The sequence below is a fragment of the Zootoca vivipara genome, chromosome 9, assembly GCF_965207765.1.
Source record: "Zootoca vivipara chromosome 9, rZooViv2.hap1.1, whole genome shotgun sequence".
Lineage (NCBI taxonomy): Eukaryota > Metazoa > Chordata > Lepidosauria > Squamata > Lacertidae > Zootoca > Zootoca vivipara.
The window spans coordinates 44,149,837-44,168,323 of NC_142592.1; the positions used below are offsets into that span (position 1 = coordinate 44,149,837).

Here is an 18,487-nt window from a genome sequence, read left to right on the forward strand (position 1 = left end):
GAGTATTTGGGTAACTAACCTCTGATGCATCATGTAGACTCACAACCAAAGAACGCTGTTCAATCAGACTCTTCCTAGGAGTCTGGTAAAATCATTAGTCATTCATTCATCCCCAGTCTCATCACCATTTTACTAGCCAAAGGAAGGAGACTTCAGTTGTTAGGAAACTGCAGGATGAACTCTGAATGGGTGTGATATGTTGGTGTAGGGTACATGGGTGGGTCTTGCAACCAAGGACCCTTATTCTAGATCCCTAAAGTTGTCCCAGTCTCAAAGGGGAAAAAAAGACTACCACATCACCAATCAGTATATAATATATGTGTATAAAAATCGTAATATTGAGAACAGTAATAAGTGCAAGGAATACACAGAAGGGGGGAAATCTTTGGCTTGAAGCTTATCAGATACAGCTGAAAGATCTTGGAGAGATGTTTGTCAAGAGCAAGCAGCACAAGGTCCCCTCTCTGCTTCCCTATAACATATAGAACAATGGCTAGGAAGCTCTGGAAGCTCCAGTGGGTGACTGATTTTTCACACACCGTCAATCCCTTGTGGCATGGGTTGCCAACATGACACCCATGGGCCCACACCCACCCACAGACACATTCACTGGCACCCACAAGGTTCAGTTTCCCTGCCTGCTGAAATTAAGCCAATGGAAATTGGAGCCAGTGGAAAGCTTTTTTCCAAGGCTAATTGTGGAGCCAAGGGCAATGTGGAGAGGGTGGCTTGTGACACCACCACCACCACCAAAAATCCACACACACACCCGTACCACAATTAGGCTTTGAAGATTCATATTTTCCCCCTTTTATGTTGTAAACTGCCCTGTGGTGTTCTGATGAAGGAAGGTATAAAAATTTAATAAATTAATAATAATACAGCAGCCTAATCGTCGTGGAGGGGAAGCGATCATCCTGATTATTGGAGCTTGGGGAGGGAAGAATAACTCTTGCCTCCCCATCCTCACTCTCCAGGAAGATTACCTCCACTGGGGTTGCAAAAGGAAGCAACAACACTCTCCCCCCCCCAAGTCTAATTGCTGGCAGAGGGGGGAGTTTGCATGTGTGTGTAGTTGCCATGTATTTATGCGTGCTTGGTTTTGGTGTGAGCATGGTGTCTTGCAGCAACACTTTTCTCTGGTTTGCCCACAGGCAAAAAAAAAAAAGGTTGCTTATCCCTGCTTTAGGCCTAAACTAGACGTGTTCTTAAATGTGCCGTTGCATTTAACATTTACACACATAATATACAATGCAATTAGCAGCTGTGGCATGTATGTCTGATAACTACTTGCACAACAGCAGGCAGAGTGGAGGAGAGTAACTCTTTCTTTCCCTGCTGTTGTCCTGACAAAAAAATCCTTCGAAACTGCTGTTCGCCTTGGGAGCAAAACTTCCTTTGACGACAAGGGCTGTAGCTCAGTGGGAATGTTTGTATGCTGGGGGTCTAGGTTCAAGCCCTGGCCTTCCCAGGTAGTGCTGAGAAACACCCACCTGAAACTCTGGAGAACCACTACCCATCAGTGGAGATAATACTCAGCTTGGTGGGCCAATTAGCTGACAGTATAAGGCAGCTTCCTTTTTTAAAAAGTGCATGTTAAATGCAAAGACACACTTAACACCACGTCTAGTCTGGCTAACTAAGTTTGCCATTGGTATGAGCTTTCGTGTGCATGCACACTTCTTCATATACTATCTGAAGAAGTATCTGAAGAAGAGGTATCTTAATAAGGATCTGAAGAATATCTGAAGTGGTATCTGAAGAAGTGTGCATGCACATAAAAGCTCATACCATGACAACCTTAGTTGGCCTCTAAGGTGCTACTGGAAGGAATTTTTTTTATTTTGTTTCAACTACGTCAGACCAACACGGCTACCTACCTGTATCTAGTCTGGCTGTTAGATTTAACCCAGTGCTTCCTAGAACCCAGCAGTAACTACCAGGATGACCAGCCCTGGAATACCAGTGTGAGCAGAGTATTGAATCTCCCCACAAATGCCATTCACGTATAACTGCAACTGCAACTCTTCAAGTTCCTCAGGCCACCAGTGGGTTGAGGTCAGCAAGTCAAAACCCACGGGAGTGAGGAACAGCCATTGGCGAAGCCTTCCTCCACAGTGCTTGCCTACTATATTCCTGCTGTTACTTCCTGCTTTCCTCTCCCTGCTCCAGCCACATAGATCTCCTTGGCAGTGTTTGCAGGAATGGGCTTCCTCCAGCCCACTGCCAGCTCGTTGAACAATCAGAGTGCTGTGAGGGACAAGCTTTGTGACCTCATCCCCCAGAAATCTCTGCCTTGGCACAAAAACCTCTCTGTGTGAGCGTCGGGGAGAACGGGCTCATTCCAGAGAGGCGGCATTGCCAAGAGGCATCTAAACCAGAGGACACGTGGAATGCTGTGATCCAACACCCCTTGTTGAGCAGAGACACCAGGAAGGACAGGAAAGGACAGGCAAGGGTTCCCCAAGCCCTTGGAGAAATTGTGTGCTCTAATCATTAACGCTCTTGGACAGAACTAGCAGTATACAAACAGTATACAATACCGGACCTTGCTGGACAGAATCGGGGAGAAAAGAGCTCCTGAAGGGTATATATTATGTGCAAGAAAAGACTCCTTTGCATTATCTGTCCCTCCCAAACACTGGGGAGAAGGGCAGAGAGACCCTACTCTGGACTGGTGTTTGCTTGAGTCAACCGAGCTAGGCACCAAGACAACAAACTTTATGGAATCTTTTTGCAGTAACTGAGTCAGGGAGGGAGAGCAACAAAAATGCATCTTCTTGGGTCTTTCTAAACATGATCTCTATGGGAAATCATGTTGTGTGGTGCATTCTGATTCTTACTGGCAGCCATATCAGATGCTGTACAATGACTTCTTCCTCATGGCTGGTATGTCCTCTGAATACCAAGCCTTCGCTCTTTGGCATCCGCCTCATCCCTTTTGTTTATCATCTAAATAGTTTCTTGAGAGCAGAGTGATTTGACCACAGAAAAATGCAGACAGGGCTGGGAAAAGGCTGTGTATTAGTATCTCCTAAAATATGCAGAGTGGGGGGCAAGGGGAGAGTTGTACTTTGGAGCCTGATTCTAATGTTGTTACTATGCTAGGAGAAGATGACAACAACTCCCAGGCTTTTCTGTCAGGACCTCTTCAAAATGTGCCTCATGAGATCATTCAGAGTGACCCACCTCATGTTTCACATGAGGTGTTTCCCCGCCAAAACCACCCCTAAGTGTAATTTACCAGCTCAAAGAGAAGGCTTGACCATATTCACTCTTTCTGGGGTGGGAAATCATTGCTGTGGGAGAATATTTCCTGTGAGGTACATTTCAAACGTACTTCTCCCCACTTTGTTAGTGAAACTTGAGGTGGGGTGCAGTCTTCGAGGACTCGATAATGCCATTATGTTTGTCTGAATGGCCCCCCGAGGCCACATCTTTGAGGACAGGGATGGGGGAAACCATATGTTTTTAGATTCCATCTCCCATCATCCTGCCCATTGGCCATGTTGGCTAGGGCTGGTGGGAATTTGGTTCCAACATCTGGAGCGCCACATGTTTCCCATGTGGGACAAGTTAGGCATGTTAAGGCAGACTGAGGGGCTACACCCAGCTATACCCTGAGAAGTGCTTTTCTTCCAGAACAAACAGCCTGTGGGTGAGCTACCAAAATGGCAGGGAGGCTGTGAGTGCTGAGGACACAGTTAAAAAACAACAACAGGTATGGCTTATGGGCCTTACATGCCCTATTCCTGCTTTAGGAGACCCAGGGAGCAGGGTGAAAAGAGGTCTCCCTCTGTCTCCCATTTTGTGAATTGGATTCCTACACTTACACAAAATGGAGGATCCTGAACTGAATTCCTGTGCAATCCCTGGAAGCAGGGTGAATAACAACTTCATAGATAGGCTTCCCTGGAATGAGCTCAGAGTGATACCTCATAGAAGACCAAAATGTACATTTCCTCACTAGACTGCAAAAGGAAGGATAAACAGACCAGGTCCAATCCAGGTTTCAGTAAATGAAGAAATGGATGGAACACCAAAGAGACAGTTTGAGATCAAATCCAATCCAAGTCTGGTGTTCCTTATAATCAGAGGAGAGAGGACATCTTGGATGGTTTGATGTTCGAATATTGGACTGGAAGATTAGTTACTGTGATCTTTACCTCAAGCAGAGGACATAAGTATCTCCTGATAGGTGAATAATGTTGCCTTAGGACTGAAGGAAGCCTAGCATCTTTTGGGTTTTCCTGTTCCACCTAGACCTCAGGTTTGCTCCCTTTTCAAAAAACTTTCCTTCTTATAATTGTTTGATAGTGGTGTGCAGAGTCTCCTTGGTTCCCCCCCTCTTTCCTTAAGGATAAATTCTTTTTACCAGGCCATGGAGGGGTCATGGCACAATTTGCAGTGACAGAATCAGTCAGTCAAAGGGGTTAAAGGGAAATGTGAACTCATTAACACCTGTAAATTGCTGGCTGCATTGCAGAGCGATGACCTCAATGAAAGAGCAACAAGGGCTGGCCATCTCCATTGTATGGTTCTGCTTTACTTCTGTCCCTTTCTTTAGACCACCAAAGCCGGAAGGAGGAGCAGGAGAGCAAAGCAGATAACTGAGCTCCCTCCTTCACCGGCCTATCACCACCTAGAACATCTCCAAAGAAGGCTAACCCTGTGAGTTCACACATCAGTTGGCCTGCAAGGTGCATAGTTCCCTTTAACACCGGTCTCTCCTGGAAGTGTGATGGGAGGTCACAAGAGAGCAGCTACAGCTGTTCAAACCTTCACTTCATCGTCCTCCTCATCAACATAGTCAAAGGAATCACTGTGCCCCTCCCTAGCAATGCTTGCCCCATCTCTGTAGAACTCTTCTTCCTCCTCCTCCTCCTCGTCTTCCTCCTCATCTGCTCTGTGGTGCCATCTGGCTTTGCGTTCCTGCTGTTCAGCCTTCAATCGCCACATGTTGGCATCTGGGCTTTCCCATGAGGCTTGGTTTCTTGGCTCTTCTCGCTGCTGCAGGCTGCGGTAGGAAGCTAAAACCTGGGCTGCCTGGTTGAATTCTCCTGCTTCCATGTCACAGCCATTCTGGTGCCCTTGCCAGTGGGTTTCCTTCGGCACTGCTCCCAGCTCAGAGGGCGGGTTCTTTCCCCTAGAGCAGGGTGACCCTTCCTGTGACGACTCTCTGGAATGAAAATCCCCATTGGCACAAACTGATTGCACCAGTGGTGAACTGGCCTCGGAGTGAACCCAAAAGCTTGGTGCAGTTTTGCTCTCTTCACTTTTAGCGTGAAGAGATCCTGGTCTCCAGGGCAATGAGTCCTCCCCACTGGTGTCCTCTGGGCGAAGAGGTGAGGCAGTGTCGCTGCAGGCTGAATTTTTGCTCTCCCCTCTTTCCTCCTCTTCCACGTTGCTGCGACCGTGATCTCCCGAGAAGCTGATGACATGAAGGAGTTCACTCATCAGGGAGGGGCCAAGGTCAAGGTCAAGGCGGAAAGACAGCAAGGAGTCTGAGCGATTCAGCGCCGGTTCGGCACGGTGGGAGCTTTCCTGGGTCTTCTCTGAGCGAGGAACACGAGGGATGGTGCAGAATCCAGATTCCACTCCTGAAAAGGCAGTGAAACCAATGGTGAGAACAAAACATGGGAGAACCTGTCCTTTGTAGTACACACGAGAGCACAGGGCAGCCTTTTCCAATGTGGTGCCCGTCAGATGTTTTTGAATGTAACACCCAGCACCCCCACATCCATTAGGATGGGAATTGTAATCTAACAACTTCTAGGGAGAATCAGGTTGGGGGAGGCTGGTGTAGGATGGCAATCCTCTTATCCATATATGATGCAAAACATAGGGATGGGTCAGCATTAGTCTCCAGGGAAAGGGAAAGCTGTTTCGTGTGGCCCAATCCTTCTTTTTAAAACGCTGCGAGTCTCTGTCCCTCACAATTGGAGAGATGTTAACAGATGTGATAGCAAAAGAAGGGTAAAAACTAAGCAAGCATGTCAGAATGAAGACCACATTTATTACGTTTGACAACTGATATGGCTTCTAAGACCCAGTTTTGCTGCTTTTCAAGTGCTTAGTCAAGGTTTCTTTGCATCAGAGGATAGCAATTTCAAGATGAGGTTATCGTAGAACGAGCGCACTGTGTCAAGCTAATGTTGATTCACATTTGCTATGCTCATGCATGTTGTGTTAATAGCATGCAACTAAAATATGCAAATTAGCCACAGCTCAGTGGCTTATGAGCTATTTCCAATGAGCAGCTCTCGGTGCCAAGAGCAAATGGTTCATCCCTGAGCTCACCCGGTATCCCCCCTCCCTCCAACAGAGTCTGTATCAGATGTAGAGAGGAGAGGAAATATGTGACATCTCAGTATGATAATGGCACACCACTTTTCTTGCTTGTCTTTTCCATCCTTTGGCAAATAAAACTCTGTGGCCTGAGCTTCCCAAACTTTTGAAAACCAGGGCAGAGGGTGTTTTTCCATCTTGGAGGCACAATGTACTTTCACAAAAACACATCATTTATTCAGTCAGCTCCCAGAACGGTAGGAGAAAGGTGTTTACCTTGGAGTTAGGGGGGGGGGGCAGGCTAGTTAATACTTTTCCTTTGCCCAATCAGTCATGGCTCAGGGGTGAAATACCAAGATTTTGGAATAAGAAGAAGGATGCTTCTTACATCACCTCAAGCCAGGGGTATCCAAGGTGGTTCCCTCCAGCTGTTGCTGGACTCCATCTCCCATAAACTCCAGCCATTGGCCATACTGGCTGGGGCTGATGGGAGCTGCGAGTCCAACCACAGCATTGGCTACCCCTGCCTCTATGCCTGTCAGCTGTAGGGTGGGCTGTGTCCTCTATCAGGATACTATCACTTTCCATACAGAGGCAGAAAGAGGGGTATCGATGCTGCCTTGCTTGCACAAACTGATGGGCGATTCAATAACTGCCTAATAACTCAAGGCACTCTCCAGTCCCTCTCAAGTGCTACAACAAGTAGTGTGGGGCTCACTGGTTTAAATATACTTTGATCACTTTTAAGTTAATAGCCTTTGTGAATAAGCTTCAGTCTTTTGTGTAAGAGCAGGGCGAATTCTGCACCAGGGATGTTTGGTCTGAGTGATGAAATCATAGGGTTGGCCGCACCACAAATAAATAGCAAGCAATGGGATTGCAGGCTTGATTGCACTGCAATATTGGCTGGATAAATTGGAGAGAATGGGGAACCAGGTCTACATTTGAATGACTGACCAGGCTTCTCTTTTACTCATAAAGCTGGAATTAATCTGGGTGAAAAGGAAAGGCGATACGGTATGAAGAAATCTGGGGGCAGAAGGATGTGCGTGCGGCAACTGCTGCATGGCTTGCAATGTTCAACAGAGGGCAGCATTGCCCTGCTCTCTGCCTTGATGAAAGCCAGGCAGGCGCCAGCAATGCTAGAGGGGGCCAGGCAGCTGGGGGAAAGCCATTCTGCAGCAACAGGAGCTCAGAACAGAGACCATTATTCACCTCCCTCCTAGTCCCACCTCAGTGCAAATGCTGCAGTGTGGGCATTTCGTATTGGGCATGCAGAGTCTAGACAGAGCAAGCAGCGTCTCTGTTTAAGCAGTGAAAGTCAGGCTAGCTGCTATGCCAAGCTTTGAGCTCAAATCACCATAGGGCTAGAAGCTTTAGTTATGCTGGTTAGTGGAAGTCTAGGTTCTCCCTTTTAGGGGAGCAATGCGTTTTGCCAATGGAGCAGGGTTGCCCTATTGTACTCTCTCTGTCTGCTTCTCCCTCCGTTCAATACTCTCTGTTCCAGGGCCCCCATGTTACTGTCACCTTTCCCCCATATCCCCCTCTCTTCCTTTCTCCTCTGCCAAACATGCTGCAAATTCCTTACCCAAAACACACACACAGTCCTATTGCCCAACAGCTGCATGTTTGGCATTTGTTGCCTGAGACAAACATCCAGACTCGAGACAAAAAAGACAGGCTTTTCCAGAGCTTCTGACAAGGCTGCTCCCAAATTATTTAACTATCACCTTACATGTCCATGACTATCTGACGATACTGGACAAACCAGGAAACCGATGTGCAGCCCAATCCTAAATTATGTGACAGTGAAATAAGCTCCACTGCATTTGCACATTTAAGACTTCCAAAACAATTGGGCACAGGACTGAAGCCTTAGACTTCTTTCTCCGTCTTTTATTTCCTTCTCTTCCACACTTGCTAACCCCTAAAGTAATGCCAGTAAAATACCAGCCAGTTTTTGTTTCACATATTATTATTATTTTAAAAAAATCTAAACTGAAAAGGCTGCCAGTATGGCTTACATGGGAACAATGACAAGCAAGACTCATTAGTTATCTTGATTCCAATCACAAATCAAATATATTTTAAAAGCAAAAGTGTTACACTAGCTTTACTTGCACCCACACATTCAGCATAAGTTGTGGAAAGTTTTTCCATGCTGTGCAAATGATACACACATATGTTCTGTATGCCAGTTGGGGGTAATCTGTCTTTTCCAGAGTTACAATTTGTAAATGTGCAGGGTTTTTCCACAAATAACACTGAGCATGCAGATGAGGTAGAAGTGAAGACTAGAGTTTCCAGACTTGAAGGGCTTGCCTGGCCCTCTCCAGGTCGTGGGTGAAAGGCTTGAATCTCCAAGTGGGCAAGGCTGCATTTAATAATAATAATAATAATAATAATAATAATAATAATAATAATAATAATAATATATTTAGAAGATAGTGCATGCAGCTTGCAAGTTTCAGTCTGGCATGAGCTGGCTGCAAATTATAGCATAGACACACTGTGTGCGCATCTCCCCTCCTCTCCTCTCCTCTCCCAATTAACCTCTGTCTCCAGGACCCATCTCCATGACATCACCAAGGGCCACCCCAAGGTATTTGGTTTGGGCCCTGAAATCTCAGGGTCTGGGATGCTCCTGACCTGACCTGGCAACTCTAGCAAGGACAGCAATAGCACTATCCTCCCCTTAGGATGCTCCATACTGTCGCCATTTGCAGTTGGTGGGGTGGGGTGGGGTGTTGCTGCTCACCTTACTTCCAGTTGCTTGCACTGCTGCTGCTTAGCGTGGAGAGGTGAGGCAGTGGCAAGGCCAACATGGTGCAAACACACTGGCAGGGACAATCCAGCACTCCTGCTGGTGTGTTTGCACCACACCCACTTCTCCCCTCCCCCATTACTTCCTGGTAAGCAGCAGCAATGTGACCAATGAGAGGCCAGGTGAGCCATGGTGCCACATATAACTGTCTGCTACTGTTCTCAGTACAGCAGACATCAATTATTTTTCTCTCCTGGTCTGCTAGTACATTTTAATCTTATTTGGCTTGCTCATGATGTCTGCAAAGCTGATCTTGTTGCTCTTATTTATTTTGCTCTAATTTATACCAGTTTAGTTCTTGCAAAGTTAAGCTTGCTTATTTGCTAGTAACATGGTAAAGAAAGAAAGAAAGAAAGAAAGAAAGAAAGAAAGAAAGAAAGAAAGAAAGAAAGAAAGAAAATAAATCAGCAAAGGACTTCAGAGAGTAGCGCTTTGATTTAAAGTAAACAATGAAGAAACAGATGAGAGAAAAAAGGAATAAGCTAGTCAATAAGCCAGGGTAGTGGAGGTATGCAAGCAAACAAGAAAAAATCAGTAGCTGTCTTATAGAAGACCCTATGCACCGCACTGACCTAATGTTTACTCTTAGGAAAATAAGACGTCTCTGAAACATTAGTCATTCCTGAAAATATCCAGGGACTCTGCTATCCTATCCTGTAATATTCACCAACAGCATGTATAGTTGCAATGAGAGATATACCCTGCCCCTTCCTTTCCTTTTCCCTTGTTTTTTTTTCCAAACCATGTTTCCCATCATCAGTCTTTCAGACTTCTGTGGAGAACTGGGTAGACCAGAAAACATAGGTAGCTATTTCTAGCCTCTTCTTAATGGTGCCAGGACTATGCCCAGTGCATTCTGGGATTGCATGACTTGGCAGAAATATCACTGCTTGTACACTGGTGGAAGTATATTGGAAAAGCCATCCCAAGGAAACTGATGAGATCTATGGCGCATACTTAAATGCTTTGCTACCATTTGCTTTCTTGGGGGAGGGGGATACATGAAAACACTCAGAGCCCTGGAGTGCTACGTCCCAACCAAAAACCTCCAATCTCCTTAGCTTTTATTTTATATTATGTTACTCACTTTAAAGTCCTCTAGACCTAAACATATGTACAGTCATGTTTGCCGGTGATGCCCGTGGAACAACTCTGCAAGCCTGTCATTTCATGTTGGTTATTGGACACGTTGCAATGACTCAGGAGAAAGTACTGATTTGTTAGTACAGCAAGCTGCAGACTTGTGTTGCAACAAGTGAAATAACTGAAGGAAAGAGATTTAATGGAGCAGACAGAGAAAGAGAGATGAAGAATAGTTGTGCTATTACGGAAGAGGCCAAGTTCAGTACGCTGCCCTTAAACATGCACAGCACTCCTAAATATACAGAAATCTCAAAAGTATTCAATAACGAAGTATTTGCATATGCGTGGGATTGTTTTGATTGCACACCTAAGAAAACTATGGCACAGCAAAGGTTGTGAAGCAAGACAAACCAACCCATCACCAGATGCCACCTACCATAGCCAGAGAAGCTGTTGGGAGTGCTCTTGAAGGCAAAGGGTACTCCAAAGCCATCACTCCCGTAGCTTCCTTCATTCAGCTGCGGCAGTGATACAGCATTCTTGATGATGGGCGAGATGGCAGGGGGCGTAGGAGAGGCCTCATCCTTGTTCCTGCTTCCTCGGCTCCTTAGCGGGCTCCTCCTCACGTGCCACAGTGTCCGAGCAAAGAAGTTGTTGGGCTTGGCATCCTCGCCGCCATGGTTCCTGAGGAAGGAAGTGTCCCCAAAGGCATCGCCGCCACGACCCACATGCATGGTATGGCGGAAGTCTCCCAGCGGTGGGCTGATCATGTCCGGCGTCAGCTCCACTTTGAGACGGCGCTTGCTGTGGGAGCCAGACACCCAACCAATCACCGGCAGCTTCCCGAGACTCATCTCCTAGCCCGTTTATCGAAACACTGTCTCAGAAACACAGCGAGGTGCCGTTCAAGAGAGGTGGGCACAACTCTGGAGGTGTTTGTGTCTCAGTGACTGGTCACAGTCCAGGATCCCTCCATCACTTGTCCCTCTTGCTTTCTTGCTTGCTTCAGAGGTCTTTCTTCCGACCTATTGAAGACCAACATAGAACTTCTAGGTTTCCAGCTGGGTGTGGGCACCTGGTTTCCACCCACCTCTGTAGACCCCCTAGAAAGCGCCTCTTCACAGCTTTAAGGAAGCCACCAGCCCAATTTGTTTCTTCCAGGTTTGGGCCTTCAGGAATGCAGAGGATGTGTGTAGAGCGGAACCCCTGTCTCTCTCTCTCTCTCTCCTTGGACAGAAGGGCGGAGAAGCAGTTATCAAGGAGGCTGTTGTTACACCGGTCGTTGTTCCTGTCTGGCTGGAAGTGTGCAAAGCTGGAGGATTAATGTTAATCCGCTAACTCTTCTTCCGCCTGCTCTTTCTCTCTCCCCGCTTCTCTTATTCCACCTCCCACCGGTATGGGAGCTGGCTAACAGATGGGACAACAGGTCGCCAGAGCCAGAGTGACAATCTTAGGTCAAATGCCTTGATCCTGGATTCCTGCTGTAAGAAGTTCTGAAAAAAAAAAGACAGAAATGAAGGTGAGGCTCCTGAGCTGAGATGGTCCGAAACTGAAAACCTCAGAAGTGAGACTTTGCTCAACTGCTTCTTGTTGCACAACTTGTGTAGCAAAAGCGCACTTTTTGCATTGTGCTCCACGGGGCCCATTAAATAGGACTTCTTCTCAGATGCCCCACCAGGTGGGTGAGGTTTTCTGCCTGTTATGCTTTAGTGCTCTCGTGGTTGATATTTAGTGCAATATTGTTGTGGAGAAGGCACAAGGCCTTCCAATAAGCAGGTAAAAATAACTTTCTCCCTTATCTCCCCACTCTGCTAGCATGGTTCAGGATGGCCAACAAGGTAGTCTGAAACAAAATGTGATGGCGGGTGGGAGTTGTCCTAATTTATTTTACCTGCAGAAGTTTCATTGGTTACCAATGATTACCTTTAAAACCTGGCATGGCTTAAGTCCAGGATACCTTGGGGACCATCTCCTTCCATATTGTCCTGTCTGCTTCTTAAGATCCAGAGAGGCCCTTCTCTGTGTCTCATGGAGGGTGGGAAGCCTGCTTCAGTGGGGTGGGAGGACCTTCCAAAGGAGCAGCACCCAGATGAAGACACACCTGACCTTGCCCTGTGAAGTGTGGTGGGTTGGCTTCTCCACTCACTTGTTTTTCAATGCATGTTGTGCACTGTTATTCTGGCGGGTTCTCACTGCTTGTAGCAGATAATGCTTTTTTGTTTTGACTTCAACTGTTCACCTTGTTCATTGCCCTGACTTTTTTTATATAAAAAAAACAACAACAGAAAACCATAATTTTAAAAATGTTTCGGAATGGTATTTTGCTCAGGGTTTGAAATTTCAGCAACGGCGAAAAGTTCACAGGTTTGACATGTTGCCAGATTTCAGTATAAAATTTCCTTTCATTGAGCTGGCTCCCAAGAAATGCTCTTATGCCCATTTCTCAGCTGAAGACTTTTTTTTAGCCTGTTGCCTTGTGGGCCAGCCCTGCCCTTAGCCTTTTCAGGAGCTATATCCCCCCCCTCTCCATTTGTTCCCTCTCTTGCGGATCACCTTGGAAAGCACAGGTGCCAAGGCAGGCTAGAATGCCATGCTCTGTGCCAGGGCCACGTCTCCTTCCCAGCCCTGGCTCATGTTTGCTCACTCAGGGCCCCTCTTATCTACATAGCTGGCAAATGAAAGATTAAAAACCTCAAACTGGGATTTATGATAGTCGTTGACTGCCCTCCCCCCCCAACCCCAGGAGGGGTAGAAAACAGTGACCCACTGCCCTTCATTCCTTGGGTAGCCAGTGTCCCTTGTCTGTCTACAAAAGGACACAGAAGTGGTGGTCACCCATGGGGGTGAAGGAAGGGAAAGGCAGCATGAAAAAAATCACAAGATGGATCGCAGTAGTAGTAGCAGTAACAACAACAACTCCCTCTCCCCAGTGGATTTGCTATTTGCTGCTTGCATTCAGTGCCAGCAGTGCTATATCCTTCTTATTAAATAATGGAAGGAGTTTGTCTTAAGCACATGATGGTGCCTTCTGCCTGGGACATTCTTCTACCATGTGCACTCTCCAACAAACTATGGCTTCCATCACTACTGAAGAAAGAGCTTGCTTGCCTTTACTGATAATGTTGTACACAGGTGGGCCACCCACAGCCCACCTGAGCTCCATGCAGCCCTTCACCATCTTTGGCGCAGCACCCAAACTCAGGATGGGGCAGGGAGAGAGAAAGAATGAATGAATGGTGGATGAATGGAGAGGAAAGAGGAATGAATGAAGTGAGAGAGAGAATGGGTGTTTGTGTGTGTGGAGAGAGACTGAATGGATGGATGATACATGAATGATGAGGAGACAGGTAGAGAGAGAGAATTGATGTCCATTTCTTTTTACTCCACCTGCCACCATCTCCCAACCACCTTTCCCCAAGGGAATATGGCCCTTGACCCTGAAAAGCTTGTTCACCCTGCATTTTGGGAGACATATTCTCCAGCATCAGGGAATGGAGCAGAACCCTCCATGTCAAAAGCCAAAGTGTTGTAATGCTTCAGGGGCAGGAGAAGATGGCTGTCTCCCTGCCTCCACCCTCGCCCTACCTGGGAGGTAATACATGTGCTTAATTCAAACATACTCTCTCTCACACATGACAAGAGCTAGTGAGGAATGCAAGATGCAATTACAGGTAGGTAGCCGTGTTGGTCTGAGTCGAAGCAAAATAAAAAAAAATCCTTCAGTAGCACCTTAAAGACCAACTAAGTTTTTATTTTGGTATGAGCTTTCGTGTGCGTGTGCATGCACACGAAAGCTCATACCAAAATAAAAACTTAGTTGGTCTTTAAGGTGCTACTGAAGGATTTTTTTTATTTTGCAAGATGCAATGTTTGTTTATTTTTAATATGTGTAGCCCACCTTCCTTTTTCAAAAAAGAAATCCAGGACAAATAGATAATATGTATCAATAATAATCAAATATTAAAAAATAAAATAAAATATTTCATCAGAAGTGCTAGCAGTTTTGCCACCTTCTTTATGGCAAAGCTCTCCTATCTTTAACAGCCGCATGGAGGGCCAAAATTCAATAGGTGTACTTTTATCCAAGAACAGAGATGCAATAGTTGAATTCTGCCCATCATGCAGCTGTTAAAGGCCCCAAAGCCCTGCCAGTAACAAATAGTGGCAACCTAAAATACAGTTATTGTAAATAACAGTTGCCAACTTTTTTCTGGCAGTGTTTCTGTACATTTCACAGCTGCACAACAAGCACAAATTCAAGAGTCCCAGGCTTTTTCTTATCAACGTATCTCCATGCTGAGAATATTTCCAGCTGGATTTTCTGTGTGTCATGCAGCTATGAAAAGCACAGGAGTCCTTTCAGGGGAAAAAGAAGGGACTGTTGATGAAAATTTATCTTGCTTTTAGTTTTCCCATTCCCTATATACCACAGAGATACAATCCACTTCCTAGAGCAGCCTTCATAAATCTGGTGCTGATGTTTTAGACTACAACTGCCATTATCCCAGACCTTTGGCCATGTTAGCTGGGACTGATGGGAGCTGGTGTACAAAACATCTGGAAGGCACCAGGTTCAGGAATGATGGAGTCTAGAGCCATCAGTGGACCATACTGCCTGAAAGGCTGCAGAAGAAGGGGGTGCATACCTGAGCCTTGTTTCCTCTGGAGCCTTCTCTCTTTGCAGGCTAAGAGCAGAAATTGGGAATGTACAGAACTGTAATATACGCTGTTTTAAGAAAAATGTGTGCTGGTTAAGGTAGACACATGGAGTGACCAGAACCAAGGGAGAACGGGATCTCCTGTAACTTTGACAACGTTGAAGAAAATGTAATATTTGCAGCTGGTCTTGTCACAGTGTGGCATGTTTGAGAAAAGATGCACCTGCTGCAATTCCCTCTTCCACAAACTATTATCAAGTACAAAGCACCAGGCATCTCTTGCATCCAGTCAGTCTAGAGCTGCCCATTCAGGCTTTTTGTTACGTCACATTCAAGTGCAGCCAGTGAGCAAGCCTGAATGTACTGTAGTTGGCAGCTACAGTACTATATTTCTATTACTCCCTACATCATGTGACCAACATGGCAGCTTTTGCAGGAAGCTAAGTGTGTATGTTCTCATTGCTTGCACAGTAGCCTTTACATGTTCATGGGATATCTCTGCAACTGCACAGTCAGGGATAAGCACCAACTCGTCTGTCCTCTCCCTTTCCCTCCAAGTCCCTCGTACTTCAGTCCATTTGTGCATTTGAGTGTAGGGACCTATTCATTTTATTTGTGTACAATGGCCTGGTTGACGCATCACATTAAACCATGGTTTAACACTGAGGGAGAACATCTACAGGCCACAGCTTCCCTATCCCTGGTCTAGAGTGTTGGGCTAGGAGGCCTGCATTCCTAGTGAGGCTCAGTGGGTGACCTTAGTTCAGTCACTTTCTCTCAACCAAACCTACCTCACAGGGTTGTTGTGAGGGGAAGTACCATGTATGCCACTCTGAGCTCCTTGTAAGAAAGGCAGGGCAAAAATATAATGAAACAAACAATAAATAATTCCTGACACATACAACGAGTTCAAACTCTAACTCTTTGAGTCCTTGCTGCCCCGGGTGGCAAATGCCAAGCAGTGCCCTTCCCCTGCAGCAGGAAGGCCTTGGTCTAATGCCCAAACCACAGTGTGCCACTGGCTCCACAGAGCTCCTTATCTTCCATCTTTGGCTCTGCTCCCTCTTTCGTTCTTACTCCTTCCAGCCAACCTAGGCCTCAACTGCTGAGACTACCAAATTAGTCTGGAAGGAAAACAACAAAAATCTTTCCCACTCACTAGAATTCAGAGGCCAAACATCCAGTGATGCCTTTGTTTGAGGAAAGCTCTCGTGGTCAACAGATGAACAATGGCTTTTGTTCTGCTCCTCAGTCTATGTATTTCGTCTGTCACATGTGCAGTGGACTCCTAAGCGTATTTACTTGGCTCGTCCAAATGAGTTCAACAGTTGCACACTCCCATATATGGGTGGATAGGATTGCAGCCATTGCTTTACAGCATTTGCCACCCTGGCCATCTGTCTAGAACAGCCTTTCCCAACCTGGGGCCCTCCAGATGTTTTGGGCCACTACTCCCTGCATGCCCCTGCTGATGGGAGTTGTAGTTCAACATATCTGGAGGACACCAGGTTGGCACAGGTACTTTCTCCCCCCCCCCTTTCTAGCATCTCTCAGGTTGGACACCCAGCTTTCCTTCACCCCAGTCCTGCCTATTATAAGAACCCGAAAGAAAGAAGAGAGTGAACAACATGAAATGGCCACCATCTTCATGAAGCCTCTTATTTTTTAGGGGATTCTTCTGGCTTGCTGTCATAGTCACACTAAACATAATCAATGTATCATGTTATTTGCCCATTAGGCTTTCAGTTTTGACCTGGTAAAGTTCAAAGAGGTCACAAGAGATCGTTCTCTTTCAAATAAGAGTGAAAGGGAAGTGATACAGATGTCTCCTTGATTGGAACAGCTAGAATCCAAATTGGCTTCCCTAAAGGTAGGCACACCAAAGGCTGAAAGAGATGGTTCAAGGCGGTCTGAGAACAGAACTAGAACTGTTTGGAGTCACACTTTTGAGTGCAACGAATCCTTGCCCATTTCCCCTTGCTAGGCAACACTTAAAGCCCTATCAGCTGAGCCATGTGGAACTGGAACCAGCAAATGTCTAGAAGACCCTTCCGCTGGAGACAGTTTTCCTGCCCAGATCGGGAGAATAGTTTGGAAGGTCAGCCTCATAAGCCTTGAAAGCAAAGTGATGTGTGTGTGTGTGTGTGTGTGTGTGTGTGTGTGTGTGTGTGGTTTTTTATCTGATTTTGAATGTCAAAGTACTTCATATGCACCTGGTGAAGTGAATAGTAGTCACGGAAACTTACGCCATAATACATTTGTTAGTTTTTAAGGAGCCACAAGACTTTGATCAAAGTACTTCCTAGTCCCTTCAGATATACACACTCCCCCCCCCCGTTTTTCCCTTTCCTGCCTGAAAAAGCAAAGTGGCCTGCTTAACCCTTCAAAGAAAAGATGATCCAAACTACTTTCACCCAGCGCACACACACATCACAACTTCTGCTTCAGTGACCGTTTTCCTCTGTGACATGGCTCCCTCTTGACTCCTTAGACCTTTCTCCACCCTGCTCTCTCTTCTTCCCTCTCTGCTCATTTCTCCCCATCTACAAATCCCCTTTCAACTTACTTACATTTCTCTTTTCTCTTACATTGTCCCTCTCCTTCTCCTTCCAGTGCCCATCCCGCAAACAACGTGCCTTCCATTTCTCCTCCTGGCCTCTTTAAATCCACATTTTCCTATTACAGCTTCCCTCCGTTATGATGATGATGAGGATTTTATTAGCAGTTGCCATAGAGCTCTATTTCCTTTAAGACCCCACAACTCCACTTTTCCCTTGCCAGCCCAGTCTGCCTCACACCCCTCATGCGTGACACGCATACAAATACCCAAAACTTTTGGACTTTACCTTATCGTGAGGGGACAAAAAAAGAGAAGACTTTCTGAGGAGCTTGGATCATCTGTTCCACCCACAGCAAACTTGCTGGCACGCCCACAACACGGGGAGAGCGGTCTTCTTACACTCTTGCCCCCCCTCCCTTCGCCCCTTCGCCGCGAGAGATGCCAGTGACGTGGGAAACCCCCAAATCCTTCGCCCTCCGTTCCCTCACCGCGGGCATCCAGCACTGGAGCCGCTGGAGGAGGCACGAGAGGGATGTGGAGAGCGCGGGGCGGAGTTTCAGCCCGCCCTGACCAATCCGGAGCCGTCAGGGAACGAAGTCCGGAGGAATGGATTTCAAAAGTCCGGCCAGGGGGGAAATTCAGGAACTCCTGAGCCCCATTTCCCCCCCCCGTCTTTCCACATGAGACTTCCGCCTCACGAAGCGTCTGGCATTCTAGCTGCTCCCGCCTCGCGAAGTGGGAAAGAGGGCCAGCCTCTTCCCGCGCGCTCCCAACAAGACCCACTTTTCGCCCAAAACTCGAGGGGGAAACTAGACGGTGCGCCACACGTGCGGAAAGAGCAGCAGCGCGCATGGGACTTGAGAGCGTGGATCTCAGGCAGTGGCGCAGCGGGGTCCTTTTCGACGCCCTCCGTCCATTATTTTATGGGAGGGAGGGATTCAAGCGCATACCGGGGAGTTTTAAGTCCGCGCGCCATCCAAGTGTCTTCAAGCGCTCTGTTGCACTAGCGTAACAAATCCATTTTGACTTCTTGTGGTTAGGATAGGAAAGCGCCGGGGGTTGCACTGAAATATG

The 18,487-nt window shown here is 46.7% G+C and overlaps 1 protein-coding gene across 1 annotated transcript; it reads right to left on the reverse strand.

Moving 5' to 3' along the window:
* Positions 1–303: 303 nt before the first annotated feature.
* CDC42EP1 (CDC42 effector protein 1) lies at positions 304–17,944 on the reverse strand. The gene is made up of 3 exons (XM_035128003.3): positions 17,700–17,944; positions 10,632–11,688; positions 304–5,600 (listed from the first exon to the last, which is right to left on the reverse strand). The coding sequence occupies exons 2-3, from the start codon at positions 11,047–11,049 to the stop codon at positions 4,774–4,776; spliced, it is 1,245 nt and encodes a 414-aa protein (XP_034983894.3). The 5' UTR covers positions 11,050–11,688; positions 17,700–17,944; the 3' UTR covers positions 304–4,773.
* Positions 17,945–18,487: the final 543 nt, after the last annotated feature.